The 24,654-nt window shown below is 52.2% G+C and overlaps 6 protein-coding genes across 6 annotated transcripts; all 6 read left to right on the forward strand.

The window, feature by feature from the left end:
• The first annotated feature begins 928 nt into the window (after positions 1-928).
• BDP81DRAFT_422687 (uncharacterized protein) lies at positions 929-5,342 on the forward strand. Its single transcript, XM_060590017.1, has 7 exons — positions 929-1,213; positions 1,272-3,446; positions 3,508-3,663; positions 3,732-4,142; positions 4,197-4,362; positions 4,524-4,649; positions 4,707-5,342. Exons 1-7 carry the CDS (start codon positions 1,208-1,210, stop codon positions 5,000-5,002), a joined length of 3,336 nt encoding a protein of 1,111 aa, XP_060447407.1. The 5' UTR covers positions 929-1,207; the 3' UTR covers positions 5,003-5,342.
• Positions 5,343-6,178: 836 nt separating this feature from the next.
• On the forward strand, positions 6,179-8,624 carry BDP81DRAFT_459441 (uncharacterized protein; the record flags this gene model as incomplete). Its single annotated transcript, XM_060593539.1, has 5 exons — positions 6,179-6,622; positions 6,666-6,697; positions 6,764-6,918; positions 6,973-8,528; positions 8,565-8,624. The coding sequence occupies 5 exons, from the start codon at positions 6,179-6,181 to the stop codon at positions 8,622-8,624; spliced, it is 2,247 nt and encodes a 748-aa protein (XP_060447408.1).
• Positions 8,625-9,324: 700 nt separating this feature from the next.
• Positions 9,325-10,302, forward strand: BDP81DRAFT_459442 (uncharacterized protein; the record flags this gene model as incomplete). The annotated part of the gene is made up of 1 exon (XM_060593540.1): positions 9,325-10,302. One exon carries the CDS (start codon positions 9,325-9,327, stop codon positions 10,300-10,302), a length of 978 nt encoding a protein of 325 aa, XP_060447409.1.
• Positions 10,303-11,337: 1,035 nt separating this feature from the next.
• BDP81DRAFT_514351 (uncharacterized protein) lies at positions 11,338-13,968 on the forward strand (the record flags this gene model as incomplete). Its single annotated transcript, XM_060595835.1, has 2 exons — positions 11,338-11,886; positions 13,590-13,968. 2 exons carry the CDS (start codon positions 11,338-11,340, stop codon positions 13,905-13,907), a joined length of 867 nt encoding a protein of 288 aa, XP_060447410.1. The 3' UTR covers positions 13,908-13,968.
• Positions 13,969-17,484: 3,516 nt separating this feature from the next.
• BDP81DRAFT_392226 (uncharacterized protein) lies at positions 17,485-18,156 on the forward strand (the record flags this gene model as incomplete). The annotated part of the gene is made up of 1 exon (XM_060587678.1): positions 17,485-18,156. The coding sequence occupies one exon, from the start codon at positions 17,485-17,487 to the stop codon at positions 18,154-18,156; it is 672 nt and encodes a 223-aa protein (XP_060447411.1).
• Positions 18,157-22,170: 4,014 nt separating this feature from the next.
• On the forward strand, positions 22,171-22,896 carry BDP81DRAFT_422690 (uncharacterized protein). Its single transcript, XM_060590018.1, has one exon. It carries the CDS (start codon positions 22,378-22,380, stop codon positions 22,573-22,575), a length of 198 nt encoding a protein of 65 aa, XP_060447412.1. The 5' UTR covers positions 22,171-22,377; the 3' UTR covers positions 22,576-22,896.
• The last annotated feature ends 1,758 nt before the right edge of the window (positions 22,897-24,654 follow it).

The raw sequence follows: 24,654 nt of genomic DNA on the forward strand, positions 1-24,654 counted from the left end.
TCAGATGTTACTTCCATCTGAGATAACTGGGATGATATCTCGTGCTGAAAGACATGAACATGGGGAAGTACCTTACCTTATGACGACGAGTGGGAAAGTGGAGTCACGTGATGAGCCGCAAGGTATTCAATGGCTGGTGCTATCACGACAATTAATCAATCCAGAGAAGCTTTTGAGACACCGATATTGTAAGCTTAATAGACTGAATTTGGCATCGTTCCAAGCCAAATTCAGTGCGACATCAAGGTCAAAGTCGGGCAGAAGCTCAGACTCAAGAGAGACTCGAATAGATCGAGCTCGACAGTCGTCTGAAGACAAAAGGAAAAATCTGGCAATTTTTGCAAAAGAGATCACCCCCCCCCGGTGCTGAAATGGGGACTACATCTCTTGGTGCTCATGTTGGGAATTGAACCTGTGACCTGGCGAAGACGAGCCTGCCGCCGAGAAGGCTCGCCCTTAACCATCCCGCCAAACGGCAGTTTGACCTGACCTCAAAAGCCTGTGTGGCGCCTGCTGCCGTTGGTGACAGGAATGAATGGAACTGAAGGCACCTATATGGGCTTCTCACGGCAACATCTGGAAGGTACGGCCATCACAGTTGAGATAGTTGCTTCCTTCCTTCCAACATTGTGCTGGGTGTTTCACTGCCCCACCTTGACAGATTCTAGCCAATGGGCCGAGCTATCAGCGCCTGCCTCAAGAGAAATAATGACAGGGGTTCATGCAAGATCTCAGCCGCCGTGGCTGTGCAGCGTAAGCAGGCAACGACATTCAGCGCGAAAAATGCACAAAAGTGGGGCATCTCTTTGCTACGCGATAAGCGCATTCCGATCATTATTCTCTTACGCATTTGAGCGCGATATCGTTGCGTCTTTGATACACCTTATGCGCGCCTCATCCAACATCGTGATATCCTGAAAGGATGGAGCCCGACTTCACGGACCCAAGCCACGAATGGTGGGCCCAGCCATCGGACGGCTGCTTGGTTCCACTCGTGCTTCAGTGCGGCCAACAGCCGGACCTTCTGCCCGAGACATCAAGATGGTCGCGTCTGGGGAAGTCATCGTCCCGAATCTCACCATTATTACGCGTCTCTTACTGGGCCGGCTCATCTTTGTTTGTTCCTGGCACAAGGAAGTACAACGTCAGCCTGTTCACACTAGCAGTGACGACGCTGAAACTGCTCGTGGCTTGGCCGGTTCTTTGCATGCTGGTATGAGATACTGCTTGGCACATTCTGTCACTAGGGTCTGACTGCTCACAAATCCAAGGTCTGCTGGGCGGGTAATCTTGGTACGACGACACAGCAGCTTGTCGACGCTCGCAACAAAAAGGACTCACGTTACGATAACGTATGCGTTCTCTCAAGGGAGGGAAGTGGTCAGAAGAGACCGTTCTCAAATCGACATGCGATAGAGCAGGATGCCATTCTTTCTGGTCCCCTGCAAGAAGCAAGGGCCCCGCCGTCTGAGCAGCAATACACCGACAATATCAGGTTGAGCGGGTTTTTGCCGCCCTCAGGGCCGCGTGTCGACAACTCGCCGACCTCTCTTCGTCCACGATATCTATGCTTTGTTAAGGACTTTGAACAAGGCATATACGAGACAGTCAAGGTTTCCGACTACCTCGAGCAGCATGGAGATGACGTAGACTTAGAGTTTGTCTTCGTCTCATACACCAGGCTCCAGTTCAGGGTGGCTACTGAGGAGGAGCTCAACAAGCACGACTACCCAGACGAGGCCACTAGGGACGCTAACAAAGAAGTCGCACGACAGGATCGAGAGATATTGGCCAAGTGGGGCATGGATGCCGCGAAAAGGGTGGGGAAGAGGGCATTCTGGCTCGACTTCGAGTGTGTTAGGAACGACGACGGCATCGCACGATCCACGAGCAGCAGTCAGGACGTCTACCGAATTTGCGACATTGTTCGCGCGGCACATTCCATGATCATTGCCATCGGACCACCCGCCAACGATAAGGTAGCCTCAGTCCTTGCTGATTCGGAGCCCCCTGAGTACAAGCGTGAGAACGTCACGCCATGGCTGCGACAGTGGGGATCGCGCCTGTGGACGCTGCCGGAACTTCTACTTTGCCCAGCGGAATATCGCATACGACTCTATGTCCTCGGAGACCCTACGGAACCCAAGGAGCTGGCGAAACGCAACTTCGCTGAGCGGGCGTGGGATGATGCGGAGGCTGTGAAGGAACTTGTGGACCATTTCGAAGGATCAGCGATTCTTACCGACCTTCGACTCATCGAAGCTGCGCTTGCTTGTTTCTCGAGGCGCCAGACGGATCAGTTCAACAAGGGAGACATCGCATATGCAACAATGGGTCTCTTCCCCAACCGTCATCGACCTCCAGTGAACAAAGAAGACTCCGGGTTCCAGGCCTTTGCCAAGCTCTCCATTGCTAATGACAGCGGAGCCTTTCTCAGCAGGTTGATATCTCTCTCTCCGCCAGACGGGGCTCCATGGCACCAGGTAGAGGATACCTGGGGTGCCAGACTCAGCGAAATCTTCCCAAGCGTCAGCATATCAGGCGTGGTCGGCGCTGACACAGTCATGCTGGACAAGGTATACGGTGCGACGATTCATTGGGATAACATCGAACCTGAGCCTTACTTCGACCGGAGCTTCGGGATGCGTTATGTCGTCTTCGTTGGCTTCTCATATTTCGCATGTTTCTCCATCCCAATGGCGTTTTCTCTCTTCACTGGCATTGCCAACATCGTGCTCTCGGACTTTATGCGATTGTCGATCTGGCAGGTCTACATGTGGCTCCTTCCTCTTGCATTGGTCTTTGCTTTATTGTTCCCAATAGTGTTGATCTCAACGCGAGGCAGAGTCAAACAGCCAGCCAAGTCCCGGCTCATCGGCATAGAGGGCATTGTCGACTCTGCGAGCATTGAGAAGCACCTTTGGGGTTTCAATCATGGCAATCTCACCGCTACGAATCCGCAGCACTACACCGATGAAGCTGATCTCCGAGCTCTCTCGACATCAAGCCAGTCCTCCGGGCCTTCTATTGGAAGTGGCAGTTTTGCTTTCACTCTGGTGGATACGTACTTGATGACGGTCACACACTTTCAATGCCATCTGCCCCCGGTCGCCATCCTCGAATGCGGTTCCGAAGGCGGTCTGCAGCGAACTCTTCTCTGCTCTTACGACGCTCGCACGAACACCTTCCACAGGCAAGCTGTTTTAAGAGTGAATCGTCGGGGGGTTGAGCAGCTGCACCGGATTGATCGGATTCGACTATCACTGGCACCCCACCCTCGACACAATAAGCAGACCCCTGACACCATACAAGATATGTCGTCATCCTCTTTCCCTAGTGACGATCCGGAACCCATACGAGTGCAGAACAACGCTGTCAAGACTACGAGTCTTATCAACGGTTCCCGCACATGGAAGGTGGAGTTTCTATTCTTCGCACTATGCCTTGTAAGTCAATGACTCTGGCCTCAGATCAATGTGTGAATGATCAGTCTCTCACCAGTCGCAGGCCGGATCGAGCACACTCGGCCCATATTCCTCCAAGGCACCCATCTTTCACGTGTCTTTCCTCCTGGGCCAACTGCCAGGCTTCATCCTGCTGCAGTATTTGTCACTTAGCCATGTCACCATCTGCACTTTTGCAGCGAACGGTATTTACTCAAGAGTCCTCATTGCTCTCCTCCTCAAGCCAGAAACTTATTCTTGAACAGTTCTGACTAGCATCGCGCGAAGCGGGGGCTGTTTCACGGTACTGCCGTGCTGCTTTCTAGTGTTCACGGTATTCTCAAGGGTTGCCTCGCGGTAACGCTCGTCAAGTACATGATATCATGGTACCCCCTCAAGGAGTTGCCGCTGCGCTTCCTCTTCTGGAACGTCGCATTCGCGGGACTGATTAGTTTGCTTGGGTCATTGCCAGAGATCACCTTCCATGGCATTTCCTTGACTCTCGACATCGGCGGTATCATCTTCTTCGCCAACATTATTCTGCTTTACTCCACTATACAGGCCGGTTTCTCAAATATCCTCGGAGGGCCGAAGGATGTCACTTGGCTCCCTCCGCATCAAAAGCTCTACTACTCACGGCATGCGGCTGCGGATTCTTTTCATGCCAAAGCAGCGGAGGCCGTGTGGTGGAACCACCAGGTTTGTTAGAAGTCTTCCTCTTCCATGGCTTTCAGATTCTGATTTCTTTGACAGCAATCGCTCCCCAACGCTCTGCAGTTGTTTCTGGTCTTTTCCATCGCCCTGGCAATGTCTCTTACCTCTCAAGGTGTTATCCACGAAGACCCTGTCAGCGGAGCGGGTGCCGTCTGCATGGCCATCTGCGCTGGCCTTTTGATCTACAGAATACCATTGATGCTCTGTAAGTCAAACCTTGATTTCCAATGACATCTGTATATTTCGCTCTCCCCGCAATCCCGCTCCTTTTCCAAGTGTCAAGCGGCAACGGCACGTCCAGGCTTTGGTCATAATCGCTTGGAGAAGACGACGTGAACATAGCTGATTACTGACTTCATCAACCAGTCGTTGTTATGGTTTCAGTTGCGACGATTTCAGGACTCTTCAGTATCCTTACGGCTTCTGGCTTCAGCTTTCTCGAAGCTGTCCCTTTCCAGATGCTTGGACGGAACAATGAGTTCACACTACCTCGTAAACATCCCCTGGTTCACTAATCTTTTAAGAATACTCGGCTAACACTCTAGAAAGTCCTTTGGGCCTTTCTGGTTCAGAAATCGACACCGTGGCCCGGAGCTCTGGGATCCGTATCCTTGTCATGGATAGGCTGGGCAGCCGGCCAGATAATCATGGACTACACTGAGAGTGTCTCGACCTTTGCTGCTCAACTACCTCTGCTTATTGGACAGACGATCTTATGGGCACTATTATGGGTTGTGTGTGGGCGCGAGAATTGGATCAGATTGCCTGAGCGGATGCGAGACATCTTTGCGACAACGGATGGAGACATTGAAGATCAAGACGCTGAGCGGAGAGAGGACAGTTAGGAGTTGGTATTGGATAAGTACAAAGAATCCTCTTGTAGCTTGTTGATCATTGACAATCTTCTTTGTATCCTCATGGCTTACGGTCCCATCCGAACAGTCCGGGCTTCGAGTTCGAGCTTCCCTCAAGATGAGGAGGACCGGTTTGCCAGAAAAGATGGCAGATACATCGTGTCCCAAGTGATCTGCGCCGGCAATCTGAAAGCCTCTAGACTGGTATCAGACCGTCTTCGAGCTCCATTTCGGCAATTTCCTGGGAAACACGCCGTCAGCCACCTCTCAGAGTTGGAAAAGCCACAAAGTCCAGCCGATGAGACGAGACCGGTTGTCTGCCCCCCCCCCCCCCCCAAATGTCTCAAACGCCACATGCCGAAAAGACAGCTCCTCTCCATTCATCCGACTGTGAACGATTGGATTTAAGACCATCGCAGAGTGTGAGCTAAGCGTCGGGCCGGACCTTTCTGATGAGCCTGGACCCCGCTGCCCAAGACTTTCGCCACTTTCTACGATGCCGTTGACGTGTTCTCAGCCATGCCAATGTGACTAGGTAGCCGCCATCGCTCTCGTACGCTCTTTCCAAGCGATAACTTCTCTGAAAGGCCTGGTCAGCCTCAACAGACAGGTTGAAGAGAGATTCAAGACTTTCAGATAGAAAGGATACGGTGTTACGAGATGCGAATGGCAACCGAATTGACAAGACACAAGACGTCTGCTTTCACCTAAAGCTCAAATTTTGCGCTTGATATTTCCCAATGAAACCCCGCACATGATCTAGACCTTGCCGCCCATTGCCGGTCTCTCCTCGTGGGCGCTTGTTTCACACGACGGCAACACCATCACCGGTTTCGTCGTCCACTCCGCTCCCGCCCCCAATATAGATTCAAGACACGGCTGATGTTGACTTTCCACTTTTGCATGTTTTCGATGCGGCTGAAGATTAGGGGAAATGCGCGATAAGAAATGCTTCGGGAGATGAAGACGGTCTTTTGGGTATCGCATTCTCCCGTGACCAGTGCACGTCTAACGGACGAGGGACAGGTATTAAGCCCCAGCAGAGTATCCGAATCTTTGATGCCCATCGTTCGATATTCTTCTATCGACAGGTATGAACTGATCAGGCTCACTCCTTGCTATAACAACCACGCCTCATAGCTGCTCAACCACCCTGCCAACCTAGTCATGACTTCCACATCGAAAGCGTGGGACCACTCGGTCGACGAAAGAATCGGGCACATTGCCAAAGGCCTCCACAACAACCCCAAATTCAGCCAAAAGGAAGTCCCAGGTCTCCAAGCTCTTCTCGATGACGACATCAACGACGACGTAGACGTCGACTACGTCCAGTTCCTCCGCAGGCTGCTTCAGGTCTTCAAGGACTCGAAAACCGATGGGGTATTCTCCAACATTCTCCACAAGCACACTGACGATGAGCAAAAGCGCATCAAGAGGTTCCTCGCCGGCGATGATCCCAAGAAGATCAGCGATGGCTTCCATATGGGACCGAGTCTGGGGTGCCGGGAGGAGCTGGCGAGACTGCATGAGGCGGACTGCGTTATCCAGGTTGGTGCGCAGGGTATCAAGAAGCTCAAGGAGCCTATCCATGCGCTTGCTGTTAAGGAGAGGGCGCTTCTCCATAACACGTTGAGCAAAATGGAGCAAGATGGAGAACTTCATCGAGGGTAATAAGGACGAGCTGCGGTGAGCTGGTATCGTGGTAAGTCTTCGCTCGAATCATTCGTTTCAACATACGACTTTACTAACCAGTCATCAGGTATATTACAAGACGGAGTTCCAGAATTGGGGTCTGACTGTCAAGAACGTCCCGGCGCTCACCTGTGTGCCGAAGACATCTCAGGAGGTCCAGCTTATTGTCAAGTATGCAAAGGCCCACAACATGGGCGTGCGATGCTCAGGTTTCCGTAAGTCTCAGCATGTCCCTGCCCGCTCGCTCAATATCTGATTATCCCAATCAGGTCACTCGTGGTCTCCAGTCTTCGCAGAGAACGGCTACGTTCTCATTTCACTCCTCGGTCTTCACGAGGTCACCAAGGTGCCCAACATCACGGCCCTCCCACTCCCAGAGCCCGCCGCCAACGACCTCCAAACAATCAGCATGGTCTCCGAAAAGCCCCTCGAGAACGGCAACTACCTCGTCAGAGTCGGCACCGCTTGCACAAACGGGAGACTTCGTCGCTGGTGCATCGAGAACAAGACCGTCACAATGCCCATGAACGTCATCATGGTGGAAATCACGCTGGGCGGCTCGAATGCACCCATCTGCCACGGCGCCGGTCGCCGCCACCAGACCCTCAGCGACCTCGTCCGTCGCATCGAGTACGTCGACTGCCACGGAGAACCGCAGGAAGTCAGCAAGCCGGAGCACCTCCGGGCCGCGAGCGGCTGCTTCGGACTGATGGGCGTCGTCACGCACATCACTCTTGAAATGTCGCCCATGACCTACGCACGCCTCAAGCCAAAAAAGGTCTCCGTCGCTCTTGCCGTTCCTCCGCCCTCAGACCTCGACCTCTCTCAACTCCCTGCTACGCTCGCCGACCCCTGGCGCAAGCTGACCGAGAGAGAGAGGCGGGGATACCAGGAGATCTTTGAGGACCGCGCAACAAACGACTTTTACTCTGAGTGGTTCTGGTTCCCCTACTCGGACAAAGTCTGGGTCAACTGCTATAACGACACAACAGACAGCGCCGGCGTCGTAAACTTCCCCGGCGACGCCCACATCTTCCTCTCCTTCGTGCAAACCTTCACGATGAACGTGCTCCGAAACAAGACGCTTCTCGACAAGCTCGTCGACCAAGTCTGCTTCACCGAGGCGGCTGTCACGCTCATCTCCCGCTTCGCCATGTGGGCTCTCCCGGACAAGCAGGTCACCACCTACGTCCCCGACGCGCTGCACTTCCAGCGCGCGATCCAGAATGTCCGCGTCCGCGACATGGAGGTCGATATACCGCTCGTAGCCAAGGGCGGCAAGACGTTTGGACCGGATGAGGCTGTGGAGATTGACTATGCCCCTGTCCAGCGGGCCTGGTGGGATGCGATCCTCACTGCCTACACGAAAGAGAACCGGCAAAAGTGCCCCATGCGCATGCCGTTGGAGATGCGGATCATGGGAGGAAGTAACGTCGTTATGGCGCCTCAGCGCGGCAACGAGCTTGGTACATGTTCGATTGAGGTTCTTACCCTACACGCGGCCTCGGATATCTGGGTGCCGTTCGCTCAGCAGGTTCTGGACAAGTGGATGGCGCTCAAGGACCTCAATACTCAGCAGTTGTTGAAGACACGGCCTCACTGGGCAAAGGAGTGGAAGGAATTCAGCGTCAACTGCAGGCCGTGGCTTGAGAAGATGAAGAACGAGGACTACATGGCTGAAATTAAAGAGTTCCTAGGCATCATGGCGGATATTGGCAAGGAGGCTGGGTGGACTCTGGAGGATCTGAAGACTCGGTTCTCGAACAACTTGTTTGATGATATCTTCTTCAGCAACCCCCCGCAGAAGAAGACGAGCGTCATCAATGTGCTACAGAACCGAAGTGTGAACAAGCTGCCGCAGGTTCGGGCAACTACAAAGGAGATCAAGCTTGAGTCTGGAGAGGACTTGGTTTATTTGTAGCTGAAGAGTCGAAAGTCACGCGGACAGGGTCTTTAGAACAGCGAATCTGAACAGAATTAGTTGAGACTCGATCAAAGCTACATCTTACAATAAATTGACACTGCCCTTTTGTCTTCGTGAATTGCTTTCGCCTCGAAGTGCTGCATTCTAATGGCACTTCTCTTCCAACTTCCCCATATTTCTTCCGCTTTGTTACTTGTAATGGTAATTCCCTCTCCCATACAACTATCAAGGAATCATTCATTCGCCACAATGGAAGTTCATTTCTATCCCTCTCTCAGGTAGAGCTGGCCAGAACCTGAGTCTCGAAGTACTTGGCACTGATCCTATTCTAGAGGAGCCTTGTGACAAGTACGGTACGAAAGGTGAAGCGAATTCAAGGCCGTATGATCAATCTCGACTGAACTTCCCCCGGCTCCCGCATTGATTGACAGCAAACAGACCAGTTCCGCTTCAACTCCCAACGCTCCTTCGGCTACCTGCACGTCTGAATAGATTGACGGCTACCGTTTGCCAGTAATGGAAGATTCTTGCCAGGCCTCCTTCCCACACATCTCTCTATTTCATTTTATTCCTTCCTTCTCTTCAATTGATTTCTTCTTCCCTACACAACCGACTCAGGCACAGCAAAGCCCTCCAATCGATTCTGAGGCTTACAACCGTCACAATGAGCGCCTCGACATCCACTCCTGACGCCAAGATGACATCGTCCATGGGCATGTCTTCTCTCGTCAAAGCCCTCCCAGTCGGCAAGGGCCCGAAAACCCTCAAGCACAAGGTCTTCGAGCTCGTCTTCGACCATCTCCTCAAGCAGGCCGAGCAGAAGACCGCGTCGATCCTCTTTTGGACCTCCCGTAACCCCGATCACAACCCCAAATCTCTTCTGGTCCCTTTCGACCAAGTCGACTACGAGGTGCTCGGAAACCGCGCCCCTCAGCGCAAGCGTCATCGCATCATCGGCGTCCTCAACCAGATCGACCGCCGCTCCCGCATCAAGTTCAAGCTTGTCTTCCGCCCCTGGGAGATGATCTACAACGAAGGCAACGAGCCCAGCTTCAAGCGCGTCGGCTGGATCTGCCCAACCAGAGACCAATTCCTCCTCTTCGTGGGTGAGCCAGAAAGCATCCCGTACCTTCATGCCGCTCTCATGAGACCTCGCCCCGCCAACTGCCCAATTACCCACTCCATTCAGAGCGTCCGCATCTTCATCACCGAGTTTTTCCGCTACGCCTATGGCAAGGACTTCGAGGCGATCCTCCATCTGCCCAACCTCAAGCAAGTCGCCATTGACGTCGGCACCGTCCGCGTCCCTGGGAACATCCCCAAGAGAAAGCGCCACCAGCACAACGCGGAACTCCCCATCGACTTCAACCTGTTCCCGTCCCTCGTCGAGTGGGAGCGGAAGCATCGCCAGGAGATGAGGCCTGTCTGGACCAAGCTCAGGCAGAAGGGCATCAAGCTCGTGTGCTACGCGCCTGCTGCCGGCGATGTGGAGCTTCTCGAGCTCATTCGCAAGGACGATGGCAGCGTCCGCATGAAATTCCTCGACCCCGTCTGCAACTGCTACGATCCTCAGCGTCACCCAATTGTGATTGCTATGAAGGCTGACAACGGCGGTCAGCTGGACGTGGTCGGCTGCGGTGACCTGGCTCGTGGAGTTGGATTCAGTGGTCATTAGGGCAGTGGTCGAGATGGCCATGGGTATTTGTCACTGACGAAGAGAGATGGACACAAGTTTGGTCTACCTGCTTACTAGGCAGTGGTGATATCCGGAGTATCATGGTCGTGGCTCCTGATTGATGGTATACAACGGCTATTTCAGCTCGTATGAAAGGATGGATGGCAACTGGGAGGATCGAGGATCAAATAGCTAGTTGCTCGTGTGAATCACACTACTCATTCATCCACGTCATGAAATCTCTCATCCCTTGTTTCGGTGAGATTATCATGAGATATAGATACAGATTTCCGATCAGAAGACAGGGTATTCTGTTTGAGAGAGATGTCACAAATACGACCATCACAAATAATATACCAGATGCAGTTTTCTAGATGCGTTCTATTACGGCCTTGGGTAGCAACGCACACACAGTACAAGGAGTCTCATGGTACACTTGCGGCAAAATAGAGCAAGATTTGCAGTGGCGATATGACGATGGCAGTCATAAGCTTATAATCCATCCGATGCTATGAGAACTTGAAGCTATCGTCACATCATGTCAACAGGCCGAGAACCCACGGAAGAGACTCCTAAGCATTGGGTTTTCCTTGATCATATTGATATGAGCATCATACCTGAGGTATGAACAAGCCAATCTCAATGGTGTCAATGCTTCACAGTCTGTCCCTCGTCTCGCCCAGCCACTGTCGTCCCTACCCGTCCCGGAGGCCTTCTCTTCAGCACACTGAATCGAAACATAACTTTTTCTGCTCCTTCCTTTTTGTTCCGAGTGGGTTGCTCCTTCCTCTTGCCAATTCGAAAAGTTCCTGTTGCTGAATTTTAAAATCCTTACCCTCTCGTCGATTTCTTTCCTCTCTCCCTCCTTCTCACCTTCACCACCGCTGCCAACCCACCACTGTAGCAGCAACAACAACATCACAACATCACAACATCATCACTTCACTTCACGCACCACCAGCCACTATTGCCGCCTCCATCATGACAGACCCTCCCCCATCCTCAGTTGACGCAGCGGTGAATATACAGCCTCAGATGAAGGCCGGTGTTCCCTATGAGGTCTTTCTGCATGTTGTTGAGCAGCTCATCGAGGTGTCAAAGGACCGCTACGACGTCAAGGTGTGGTCTCTCGGCTATGAGCACAGCTTGGCCACCAAGCTTGTGCTCCACGAGCTCAACAGCACAAGGGTCAGGTCAGAGACCATCACCCACCAGCGCCACCAGAAGCTGCGCCTTGCCCTGCAGATCAACCAGCAGTCCAGACACATGGTGGAGAAGACCTACACCCGCCTCCCGATGATGGTCGCCAATCCTGACGGGCTGACTCGTGGCCTCAGTCCGATCAAGGCATATGTCCCTCTCACAGACGAATATATCCCTTTCTTCACATCTCTTCAAGAAGGCCGAGAGTTCGAGCAGTTCATCTACAATCAAGCTGTGATTTTGCCCTCTGCGTCCGGCTACGCCCTCCTCACCCGCATCGAGAAGATCTTTCTTCCGTTTTCACGCTACCTCACCACTAGAAATGCAGAGTCCCTTGCAACTCTCGTCAGACTACCAAACCTCAAGTCAATCGTCCTCAACGTCGGCGGATTCAGCAGCAAGCTTCGCAACAGCATGAAGCCAGGTCTCCATAAGGTTGACTCAAAGAATTTTCCTGATCTCGCAGATTTCTGCACCCAAAGGTCCTCGGCACTCAGAACTCTCTGGGTCGACCATCTGCACAACAGAGGTGTAAAGCTCCTTGGGTTCATCGACAGCAATCAGGATCCGATCATTGAGTTGCACCCGAGTCGCGAGAGAATCTTGATCAGCTACCTTCTGCCCTACGCCAACGAAGCTCTCGAAGAATTGACAGAGAGCATGACACGGCCCACGACGCATGTCATGAACCTCGCGATACTCTGATTTCGACATGGACGAGATAACGAATGATACGAAGGGATGGATTCAGACTCTTGTTATGGAAGGAGAAAAAAGTCTCAGACTTTCTGGTTATGAAGGGCGGACCTGGCAGCTGGCTTGTCATGGATAGCTCTCGCCTCAAGAACTAGTTTATCACTGATGGACAGGTACTACGGATGAAGAAAGAGCATCCAGCACACCGGCTCATTGGGAGTCACAGTTAGGAGTTATAAAAGTCTTTGTCCCATGCATATTTCATCAAAGGTGATCCAATTTTCTTTTTGCCCATGCCTACCATGTGTGTATGTTGTTCTCTTCAGCTCATGGTCTTTCATGAAGCTTCGCTTTGCCTGAGAAAAAGGTTACTGGACATTGATTCGTATCGTGGTCGGCCACTCCGCCATAGGTCTGATTCTGCGCCTCAAGTCAAGGGTGAGCATGCAGGCGGACAAACAAACAGAGCCCAACATGACGACTAAGCGGCTACTCACATGAGCCCGATTTTCCTTTTCCTACTTCGACTCATTCCTTTCTCTCCTTTTCCACCCTCTTCCAGCACTGAGGTTGGAGTGTTGGGTACTTAGGATTCGACAAAATATCGCGAGATCCTCAGTTTTCGCGGTCGAAAGGTACGTGGACGACTCATCAGACCGCTCTGCGTATTTTCATTTACTAAAATCACCCATCTAGGTACAATGGCATCGGAGGCTACCTCTTCATCTTCTCTGGCAGGCGTGTCAAACGCCGCCGGAGAGCGCGGTCAAGTTCGCCTCGCAGACCGAACGCTCCTCGCAACCGCCTCCTTCGCCAACATGCCGCGTCCCACCACTCGACGAGGTAAAGCCGGTCCCGCAGACCTGCCTCGCGAGGTCTTTCTCAACATCATCGATGCTTACCTCGAGAACGCTCTCGCCGACAACCGTTCAGTCCTCTGGTTCATCGACTACCTCCACGACGCCCCGACCAAGCTCGTACTCCGCATCAGAGGTTGCAAAGTCGGCACTGAGCAGGTTGAGATGAGCGAGCTCGAGCGCTTCCAGAGCATTTGTCTTCCCCTCCAAATCGACAAGAAGACGCGCTCCATGGTCCACCGCCACTTCCGCCGCATGCCCGTCAAGAAATATGACTCGTACAACTCGCCCCTCTCCGTCGTCGACGCCTGGGTCCGCCCTGAGGTCGACCTCTTCACGCCCGACTTCAACGACACGGAAGGCGCCCGCCCCCCGCGCGATATGAACTGCTCGGCGGCCATTCGGCTTCCCACCCCCGTGGGCTACGACCTCCTGAGCGGCGTCCAGCACATCTTCCTCCCGACCCTTCGCTTCTTCCAGAAGAACAACAAGATCGCCGTCGCCGCGATCTCGACGCTTCCGAATCTCAAGACGGTCTCCATCATCGCTGGCTACTCCGTGCCCATGTACGATGATCCCGAGCTTCTGGCGATCCACCCGGGCTGGATGAAGATCGAGGGTCACCGGTACCCGGATATGAAGATCTGGGAGGAGAGACACGGTCGTGCCTTCCGCAAGTTGTGGCGTCCATTCAAGCGGCGTGATATTGAGTTGTTTGCGTTCAGAGATAACATCAAGCCGGCTGTCATGAAGATGAAGGTTACCAAGGAGGGCATCCGCGTTAACCATCTTTTCCCCGACTGCTCTTGCTGCCCTCCCGACATTGAGTACACCGACAAGGAGAGTTGAATGTTGAACATAGCCAGCTGTACTTGAACAACGTATTGAGCTACTGGGGATAAATTCATGGAACTGTTAAGGCAATTGCTCCTTGGGCAAGACTTGGATCATCACTTCATGTCAGAGTCAAAGGCACCAACTAGGGCGTTGACGAGATAGTTTGCCTAACGGTTCAACGCATCTTTCCCCACTTGTCTTATTCTGTTCACTCTGTGCTTATCTCGGACTTTCTCTGCACGAGATAATTCATCCTTCATGATGATATTCATGACATGACAGTAGTCATGACATGCCAGCTCATTTCCTTGCAACCCATATGGTTACGTAGCTGGGCTTCTCTTACCACTCCTGCCGGCTGGTATTCTTGATGATTCCTTCCTCCCGTCGCCTCCTTTCTAAGGTTTACGGCTGCGCAGGTTCAAAGTAGACTATCGCTCCTCGAAGACAGCAGGCATTACTCACCATCCAGGTACCTGTTCTGCGTAGGACACGGTAAGTTCCAGCAAGGGTAGAAGTCATTGTGGCGAAAAGGTGGGTTCCTCCCTTTAAAAGAACATTGAAATAACCTCCCTCCCCTTACACACTTCTCCCATTCTCCCACGATCACTCCAAGCTTTCTTACTCATTTTCTTCCCAGACTTCCGCCATTTAAGCCTTCTTGCAGTCCAATACATGTCATCCAACGATGTCTTCACATCAACTTCGTCCGGCACTCCCAGGCTGCGTCGGCCCTGCCTCTATCCCCACCGAGACTTTTCTTGCCATCATCGAGGCTTTTCTTACAGATGCGAGAAATTCTGCCCGGGCCATCGAGTGGCGGTTAGAGTCCGCAACCAACACTACGTCGAATTGCCGCCTCGCCCTCACTGGTGACATGGGTTACCCTGAGCCGCTCAGCATCCAGCGATTCCGACAAATATCTCTTCCTTTACAGATCAACAAGAAATGCCGCGAACTCACTAGTCTGGTCTTCATACCTGTCCCCTCGAAGCCTTTTTATTTTACGCGAACTGGCCCTGACATCTTCGTCGTCCCTGATGTTGACCTGTTTCGGCTACCCAAAATTGAAAAGGGTGACAAGGAACTCCTCAATTCATTATTTCTCCCGACTTTCGCGGTCCATAATTTCATGCAACACATGCGGCGATTCCATATTTTGGAATTCAATAGGACGAATCTCGGAATTATCGAGAGTCTGCCGCAACTTGAAGAAGTCATATTTAATGGGAAAAATCTCATCGACACGATTGAGATGAGTGATACCCAATGCATCCTCGACGCAATCCCCATGAAACCCAATGTTGGTATCCCTATCACAGGGATGTTGATTCGAACAGTAAGGTCCTAGGGGTGACGAAGTATTAATATCTCTATTGATTGATTCTGCGTAAGGAGTAGAAGGGAGATTCCAACCGGAGGTTGGGTGGGTAGTCGAGGTCTAAGTGTAACCCCTCGAGGTGGCCCATGCTCTGTGACGGAAACTATATGTACCCACAACTACCTAAATGCAGTAGAGGGATCTCTCTTTTGTATATGGCGCAACGGTACAATTCCGAATTCTGTCACTCTGCCCCTACTCGCGGCCGAATTGGACTTCCAATCCGACACCCAACGACTTCCCCGAATGGAGCGAGGATCACCTCCCCCAAAAAACTAGCTTTGGATCATTTTGGTATCCGTTCAGTTATCTAAGCATACGCGTATACGGAACAGTATTAGACAGTCGACCCTCTACCTTTGAGGTTTATAACACTTCGGATGACCCTACTGAGGAAAGCCCAAGCATCAAATTCCTAGAGCCTGAATGTACATGCTCAAAATGCTTGTTCGCGACACAAGACGATAATAGAAGGGAGACTGGCCCCGTTGGCCCGTCTTCATTACCTTCCGATTTATTTCTGGCCATTATCGACATCCTCATAACAGAAGCTGTGCAGTCTGCACGCCCCATCTTCTGGCTAACGGTTGATCTGACTCGTAGCCCCGTCAGGCTAAGGGTCAATGGGATAAACAACGAGAAGATGATCCACGAAATCCTCAAGAGATATGCAAGCTTCAGGCTTCCATCGCAGATCAACAGCAAGACTCTCAAGATGGTTGGTCAAAGATTGTGCCGAGCGAACATGGAAGCTCACTATAGGATATGATGATGGGTACGCGTACATGTACGGGTGGGCTTTGCCTAGCATTGACACTTTTCCCATTGACGTCGAACGCTTTCAAACAACTGGGGAGGGCATTCGGCTCTTTCAGAATGTCCAGAACATTAAGCTTCCCAGGAGTAGCAAGTCTACCGATTGGAACTTCCAGGCTGAGCCAGCCAATCTCTCTACTATTCTGCTGTTGCTACCAAATCTCAGGAAAATAGTCTATCTGCCCAAAGATGAGCGTTTCAGACCCATGTATGACGATCTGCCGCCCGCTCTACCGAGGCCTCTTCCGAGCGAACCGATCAAGATTGGCGGCAAAGTAGGCCTCAACTTGCACCTCCTAACGTCAAAACTTGATGACACATCTAATTGGGAATCGCTCAAGGAAGAGAAAGTTCGATTTTACGTCGCATACGGCGACGGTAGTGCAGAGATCATTCGGACGACCGAAGGCTTCAGGATGAAATACTTAACTCCAGACGAGACCAAATATTGTAAAACTTTGGCAGGGTCAATGATACTGTGAGGTTAGCAACTTATTGAGGACAGTATTGGATAGTTTCTGCAACGTGGCTGCTGAGCATGAGGTAACCTCTTGGGACCGAAGCATCGTAAACGACGCGGTGGGAAAGTTTCCCACGACGGATATTACGCGTTTTCATAATTCCTAGCACATCATGAGGGTGCCAAGTTAGTTAGTTTGGAATAACATTGTTCATCTTATTCTTTCTTCGTTTCTTTTCTGCTCAGGATAGATAATGCCAAACGAAGAGTCCGAAAATCGGCGCCTAATCCTGTAGACGTACGATCCTTTTACTTTCGAGAGCTTGCTTGAATACTTGAGAGAGAAAGGTCTCTATCCATATTTCGCCGAAATCAATGCCAGAGAACCATCATTCCGTGACAAGCTTTTCTTTCGGAGATGGCAAAGAAAAGTTATTCGACTTCAGTGTCGGTATAACACTCAAGGTTCTTCACCTGGTATCTCCGGAACCATTAGTTGTACGAACATTATGGCTGCTCTTCTCCCTTGAGAACGCTGAGAAATTCTACCAAGAACAGATCACCGTCACGAACTTCTCATACCCAATCATCAATACTGTATTATTCTACACCTCCTTGACAGTGTATCGCCCGAAATCACGATGCAGCAAGTAACTACTACAAAGACAGCGGAGGAAGCCCGTTACCTCCCCCGCCTTCCAAACGAGATCATATTGATGATATTTGAGAACATAATCGCAGACGCTGCGGCCGACTGCCAGCCCATCACGTGGAATATTCATCAAGGACTGGACTGGTATACACGCCGATTTCACACCGCAGTAACCTACCATCCAGAACACCAAGAGCCCAGGGAGCTAGCTTTCTCAGTGAAGCGCTTCAACAGTATCCGGCTACCATTACATACCTGCTCATGGACCAGGGCCCTGGCCATGAACACCTTTCATCCGCTTTACTATCTTTATAACCCCCGTTGGATATTCCGAGGCCCATCACAGGGGGATGAATTATTCATCCAATATAATACGCAGACCCGCGTCTGGACATACCCAACCCTCGACGTCTTCTGTCCCAGTAACATCCCCGTCGACAACCGCGAAACGCACATGTGGCCGTTTTCCCAACCAAGCAATGATCAGGCCTCCTTGTCCCGCCAGCTCAGCGTAACGACCAATGGAATCCTCCGGGTTGTCCAAAACGTCAGACTCGACTGGGTCAAGTCTGGGATAAAGTTCCCCGAGAACCTGACAGGCGCGCTCAAGTGGTGTGTCTCCCTGCCAAATGTCAAACGCATCTACTTGGACAAGTACCCGATGCATCCCACCGCCGGCGTGGCCGGGTACTTGAGGACGGGACGCTTTCGGATGGCGTCTGGCAAGTTTGGACCCGAGAACCTTCACCTTGCCGGGCTACCGGATCGGATCACCTTTTCCCTGCAACGCCCTACGACGGACAAGGCCCCGTGGAAGTCGCTCCGGGATAGGAGGGTCCCAGTTGTAATTCGCGACCGGACCTTTAGTGAGGAGGAAAGTCACGAGACTGATCCGCTGGAGATGTTCCTTGATGAGAGTGATGAGATTTTCTTCCGGCTCTTTTTTCGGTAGTCCTCCATCGTCGTTGGGTTAATACTGGGATGGAAGGGTGGGGGCTCTTCACTGCTATTGCGTTGGCAGAGTTGGGCTCCAAGGGAAGGGGGAACCGAGAAAAGACGTTGAGATTGAAACATGAAGCTTGGCTTTGGCAAAGACTTTAGAGCACAAGTGTCGACATCCGAAGAAGGATCTCGGAGCACACATGCAGTGAACTCATAAGTCATTTCTAGAATCTGGGAGACCCGTTCGTATTCGTTAACGATGTTTCGAGGATGAGCGTGCGTGACAAGTAACGGGGGGTATCTTGGGTTTGATCAAGACAAAGCGACGTTTGTTGTTTACGATGAGATCTCGGGGCACAGTGACTTTCAGTATTCTTTTAGGAAAGATCTCATACTAAGGGAGTCGATGGCATTAATCACCGGCGCCTTGGGGATCATTTGAACGGCTGTGAGGTTGGATGGTGTTTATATGAGTTGCCCTGCGTTTCCCTTTGCCAGTCAAGCATATTTAGGAACTAGTACTTCGATACCTTTACCTCCTTCCCATCACGTGTGGCATGTACTATTCGGAGGCTTCGGTGACGCTCAACATACTTCAGAAACTGACAGATCCTATGGCGCTTGCCATACTTAAACTACTTGAGTTGAAGTAGCAACCATATCTTATCCCGATCATGGGACGGAGGAAGGGATGTACCACAGCCTAGGTGAGGGATGATATCATAAACACCACAAGTGATGCGCGAATATCTCGGAGATAATTACCTCGAACAGGGGGGGGGGGGGGGGGAGTAAAACTCAGAGTTCCGTACAACAACTCGAGCTCTTGAAATAGAGGACGTTGGGCATTCACCACTTGACAGTCCCAAGACCACAAGGTGCTTTCGTGGTGTTCGGAAACCGCTTCGAAAACCTTCGTAAGAGAAACCCTATTCTTCTCGAGGTTCTCACCTAAACTAGCCCACATTAAGACCAAGAAGAACGCAGGGTGCCAACCCGCAAAGGCCGCCAACGCACTGAGTTCAGAAAACCCAGGTCAGGACACTACGCAAGTTCACAATAGGAAACAGCTTCCTCCTTGAGATGGCCCATTTGGCAATTGTAGCACTGAAAGTCCATAACGGCAAGGCCACGACGGACAGCCAAAGCAGTAGGCGACACCTCATCCACACCATTCACCTTGCACAGCAACCTCTAGGACACAAGTCCAACGACGAAGTCGCATCAATGTGACAGGATAAAGAAAAAGGGGACATGTCTCATCAGCGAAAACATCAGAGGGTGCATGTCCACACCCCAAAAAAAAAAACTAACCCACCTTGCCCCTTCCACGACTCCAAGCTGGACGACGAGAGAATACGACCCAGGTAGCGTTTCCAGCCCGTTCAAGCCCATCCTCTTAAAGAAACTCCAGGGCCATGTTCGTAGACGATGAATGACGTAGCGTCAGGACATGGGACGTAGCGAGGGTATCAACCCCCAGCCCTCACTCCCCTTCGCGAAACCATCGTGAGTATCCGTCGCTCATCAGGACACACCACCCCGCTCTTCGATTCGAATCGAGCTTCAGTGTCGAAACCTACCTCCCATCCATCTTCACGCTGCCCTATCATCGTTCCGGTCGTTCCATTTTGCCCTTTGGGGGGGGTTGAGTCGGCAGGATCGGGAGGCACCGTCCTCATCCTCGAGGCTGCGTATCTCTCTAGCTTCGTCGCTGGCGTGATGGAATGGTCCCATCAATGCGATTTCGTAGCAATTGTTTCGTTGTCGCTGCTGTCGCCTTCATTGTTTGTTACTTTCGTCGTCGTTGCCCATAGTCGCGTCCCGTCTCGACCCCCTTTTCCGTCCATCTCTCGTAATCCCATCACGACTCGGTCGTAGACCCCCATCCCGCCGTCCCATCAACTGAAAGAATCCATCCTTGAATCCTTCTCAATCGTTTTTATGCCATGTCGATCGCAAATTCCAATCCCTTTGCTCGTACAATGATCGTCTTGTTGTGATCCCATAAAGGTTCCTCTCTCTAAGCGTCGCGCATCCACCACCATAGAGTATCTCAAGTCGCACAAAAAAAACAACCCCAGAATAACGGAACACAGAGATGGGCAGGATTTTAGGGAATCATTAAAATTATAGACAAATCTATCCATGGCAAACCCCCTCCCGCCGGCCGTCCAACAGCAACCCCCCGCCTCCGAAACGTCACGGAGCTTGATAGAAACGGGCAATGACGTACGGCCGATCACCGCCGATCATCATTCGCCTCCTCTCACCTGAAAAGTAACCCCAGATTCCCAAATCATCTGATTTTCCGCCAATTCATTTCATATCGAAGGATTGCAAAAGAGTATCCAATCGACAGCAAAGAGGCAAAATGAATGGTTAGATCAGTCGAGTTGACAAACAAAACCGGGCCGATTCGGATAACTGCAGAGCGAAGTTCGCACAACTTTACCTTCCCATAGAGAAAACCACGCGAAAATTCGGTAGAAAAACCACAACAGTTTTCCCCGCTTCTTGCAAACGGTCGATCTGCAGATCTCCTCCTCTTGTTCGCCGTCAGAAACGTCAAAACAAAGACCGCCACAAAGGGTCCAGGAGAATCCCTGCCTTTCAAGCTCGTCTTTCGTCTTTCTCTATCCATTTCGCAAAGCTTCTGAAACGCCCATCATCCACAAAGTTCTGTCATCCCCAGCCGATCATAGGGCCCCCATCTCAACGTGCCGAGGCCCTCCCCTCTCAAAACGTGTTCGCCGATCCCCGCCACTCAACGTGCCTCGCCGCCCGCCTGGCAGGCCAGGTCCCCTAGAGAATTCTGAGAGCTTGCAGAGAGGTAGGGTGGCGAGCTGGCGAAATGGGGGAAGCAAGGAGAAAAAGGCACATCAGCCCTAAACTCAATGCCACTCGGCATACTGCGACAGCTGCCCCTAAGAGGGGGTTTCCCATGGCGATCGCGTCTCCATTGGTGCTTCTACCACACGATCACCGTCGCATTCCAGGTGACAGAGGTCGCAGATCCGAATATCCCTCCGCGCGACAGACCTCTCCAGCAGCCTCTTGTGGTGATAACTGCCCGTTTCTCTGCAAAGAGATTGCATTCTCCCCGCAGATCGCGGAAACAAGCCAGGGGAAGCTTCTTCCTCGCGTGGCGATAGCTCGCCGCCTGGCCACCCGTGGCCTCCTGTCCATTGACCAGTGAAAACGCTTGTTTCCGCTGCCTCGAGGGCTTCTCGTCGGCTTCTCGCCTATCCCACGGGGAGCAAAACCGCTTATAGGTGGCACTAGGGGCGCTAATAAGTCCCCAAGGCCCCGAAAGGGAGTACTTGCTTCCACAAGAAGCCAGTTGACAAGCGAGGATCGCCGTCTCGGCTGCCTTTCTACAAGGGGAATACCCTCATGCAGCAGGTAACAGGCCAGTAGGTAGTGAAGAGGATGTGAATCGCAAGATCCTGCAGCCCTAGCCCCTTCTCGCCTACGGTCCTCACTCTCCTTCTTCACCCTCGCCCCCCCACGTTCCGGGCCAAAGGCCAGAAAGGGTGTGGAAGGGGAGCACCGCCACGAACTCGCGATCTTCCCTCGCAGAAGAGCTCTCGGGTGTGGCAAAAGCCTCAAGTTACCGTTTCAGGAAACTGACAGGCCTCATATGTTGTCGCCATTGGCTCACCGTCGACGTTCCAGCGGCAAGACAAGCGTCACTCCGCTACCGGGCAGAGAAACCTAGTCCCTCACTGTGGCTGGAGAGGAGGTGGAGGATGAGGTAAGGAGAAATGAGGAAACAAGGAGGAGATTGTCACCTTGAAGTCGCGTTGTCCTGAAAGAAGGAAGGCATCGCGAGGAGCAGACCTGAAAAAGACAAGGCAGTGTTGATATAAGAGCGTGGGAGGAGGGCACCAGAAACTCACCTTCATCTATCAAGAAAGCCGCGTCGAGCATGGCCCATGGGGCGTCGTCGACTCTTATCCTCTTCAACTAGGCGAGAGTCCCTTGTGGCCGGGTCCAAGGCGTCCCTCTTCTGATGGAACCCCTCCGCCATGCCTCCCGAGTCCCGAGCCCTCGTGGCACCCCTATCCTCGGCGATCCCAAGAGTCTGGAATCGTGTAGGGGTCCTGTCACCCAATGAGCGAGCCCGTTGTTGGCCAGATAGAAAGTGACTTCCTCCTAACGAGACCCCAAAGACACTCACCCCTGGGGCGCCCACTCCATCCGACGGCTGCATAAGCCGCACCCACGCATGAACGCCATTTGTTTCCCCGTCCGTCACCCTCCAACTGTGGCGAGTGCATCAGGCGAGAGCCAGTCAGGAGCCGTAAGCCTTCCACACCTGGCGCACACCCCCAAAGAAGTAGCAGCTCAGCCACTTCAGCCACGCAACTCTCTGCCCATATCGGTTGAACACTCCAAAGTGTGGCTCGCCTCTAAAGCCACATGAAGCAAGTGATCGACATCTTCCCTACACTTGTGGCGGACGAGGTCGAAGCCGAACATGAGGCCTAAGACCCTCCGCTAAACCTAATTGTTTTACGCGAAGGGGCTGAACCCTTGGCCAGCTGAGATGTCATGGTCTTGAGGAATCTGACTGGGTACTTCCCCTGAAGAATGATGCGACTTTGAGATATAGTTTGCAGTGATCTTCATGCCACAGAGGATCTTGGGCGCTGGATTGTCGACCTGTGGCACCAACTGTGGCTAGTAGCCGCGCAATCATGGCGCATCTTTGTCTCGTCACAGACGCACAGAGATCATCTGGAATGCAACTGCCCTCCTTTTCTCTGCATGAAGTATCTTCGTTTTCAATAGACGCCGTAAAAGCAGTGTGACGAGGCTGTCTCTCCGAAGTCTCTCTTATGGTCCGTTGGGTCCAGATTCTTCTGCGTGGCCCTGGCGGTGCTCCCTTGGTTGTCAATGATCAGCGTGTAAATGCTCCGTTTCGGGAAGCCAGTTGAGCCACTCCCTTTGAACAAAAGGTCCCAGTCTCTCTCGTATCTTGAGCCATTCGGAAGCATCTGACGGACGACTTGGGAACTGATTTGTGGCGAGTGCTCTCCACCATTTCTGGGCCGTGGCTGGCCCTCCACCTAGCCAATGTACCGGTACTTTGGATGCAAGACCTATGGCTTCACCCGCTCGCATAGACCTTCATCGTGCACTCGTGCCGCTGCATAATGCAGACCCTTAGGAAACCATCAACTGTCAGGCGCAGGGTCTTGCATCTGCGTCGTTGGGACAAGGTATGAGACGCGTGGCCGAAGTGCTTACCGCTGCTTTTCTCACTCTGGGTGACTTGATGTGTAATACAGCACCAACTTCTTGGACATTGTCTGAGGAATTTGAGACATTTTCAGGCTCTGCTGAAAGTTGGGCAATATTCGATCCCTACGCTTGTTTCATCAGTAATGGGACATGGAGTCGCATGCGACCGGGGCCGAAGGTGTTACCGCTACCATTAGCCGCAGAAGACCGACCTCGTAAGGTGAAGGCCTCGCTTTCCGCATGCCAAGATCGCTTTCTGACCCCGAATTCCCCGCACGCGAGCCCCTCTTGGAACGTATCTGCCAGGGAAGATCGAGACTATTGGCGGAATCCTCCTCGGGTTCCTTTGCGATGTTGTGAGATTTGTTGAGTTTGGCGTCCTCCAGTGATAATCCCACATGACCAGACGGCTTGTCAGTCACAAACCCTCGCCTCGGCATTCGGTAATATCAGGCGGAACGGGCCCTTGGCTGCGAAGACATCAGACCAAAAGATCAAATGGGAGACCCAACAAGTCTCGGTCTACCAGCGTAACTCAATCCAATTCGTTCATCTCTGTGCGTACTTTAGAATCACAACGTCGTTTGAGAGCTTATTATTTGACACCGTCTGGTAAACGAGGTTTCGTGCGGCCATCTGGTTGCGACCGTACAAGAGACCGGTCTTCAATCTTGCGATTCTAGCCCAGGGCGGCCTCCGTGATAGCCCCCTTCGATCTAGACTGTTCAGTTGATGCCCTGAAATCAAATACGGCATCGCTTTTGGCGAGATGATAACGCGATACGTAGATGATCAAACCCTAAGTGCATGGCAAGGCTGTCCGCTCAGGTGACTGCCTATGTGCACGCTGGTGTCATGGTATCAAGATCTTCGAGGTCAACAAACCTTTGCTGCTCGATTTACATCGAGCGACAACCTACTGCCCACCCCTCAGACACAAGTACTTCGATGTAGCTGAGCAACGCAGCATCCAAAACGTTCATGGTGGACCCTTGTAGTCGTAGGTAGTCGCCCACTCGCTTCGGTCAATCTCAAAGGTGTTTGGTCTTGTGGTGCGTCGCTTGCGCCACATGTGGCTTCTCGGCCTCGCGGCACGGATATGCGTAGGTCGTCTTACTAGCTTTTCGTTCAAAATTTGACTCATGTTAGCTCATCAGAGGAAACATCTTCGAGCCAAGAGTCCATAGCGCTTCCAGGCCCTCGAGACACGCAAGCACTCGCCACATCGATAGTGGCTCGTGCATCTCAATAGGCAACG

Source organism: Colletotrichum phormii, assembly GCF_030913505.1.
Source record: "Colletotrichum phormii strain CBS 102054 chromosome Unknown BDP81scaffold_6, whole genome shotgun sequence".
Classification (NCBI taxonomy): Eukaryota; Fungi; Ascomycota; class Sordariomycetes; order Glomerellales; family Glomerellaceae; genus Colletotrichum; species Colletotrichum phormii.

What these genes read in the sequence shown, in the direction of transcription:
- BDP81DRAFT_422690 (XM_060590018.1), top strand. Translation starts at nt 22,378, where the DNA reads ATGAACGCCATTTGTTTCCCCGTCCGTCACCCTCCAACTGTGGCGAGT.
- BDP81DRAFT_422687 (XM_060590017.1), top strand. An exon ending in CCGTGTGGTGGAACCACCAG is followed by an intron (nt 4,143 to 4,196) that starts GTTTGTTAGAAG and finishes TTTCTTTGACAG; the next exon opens with CAATCGCTCCCCAACGCTCT. An exon ending in CAATGAGTTCACACTACCTC is followed by an intron (nt 4,650 to 4,706) that starts GTAAACATCCCC and finishes CACTCTAGAAAG; the next exon opens with TCCTTTGGGCCTTTCTGGTT.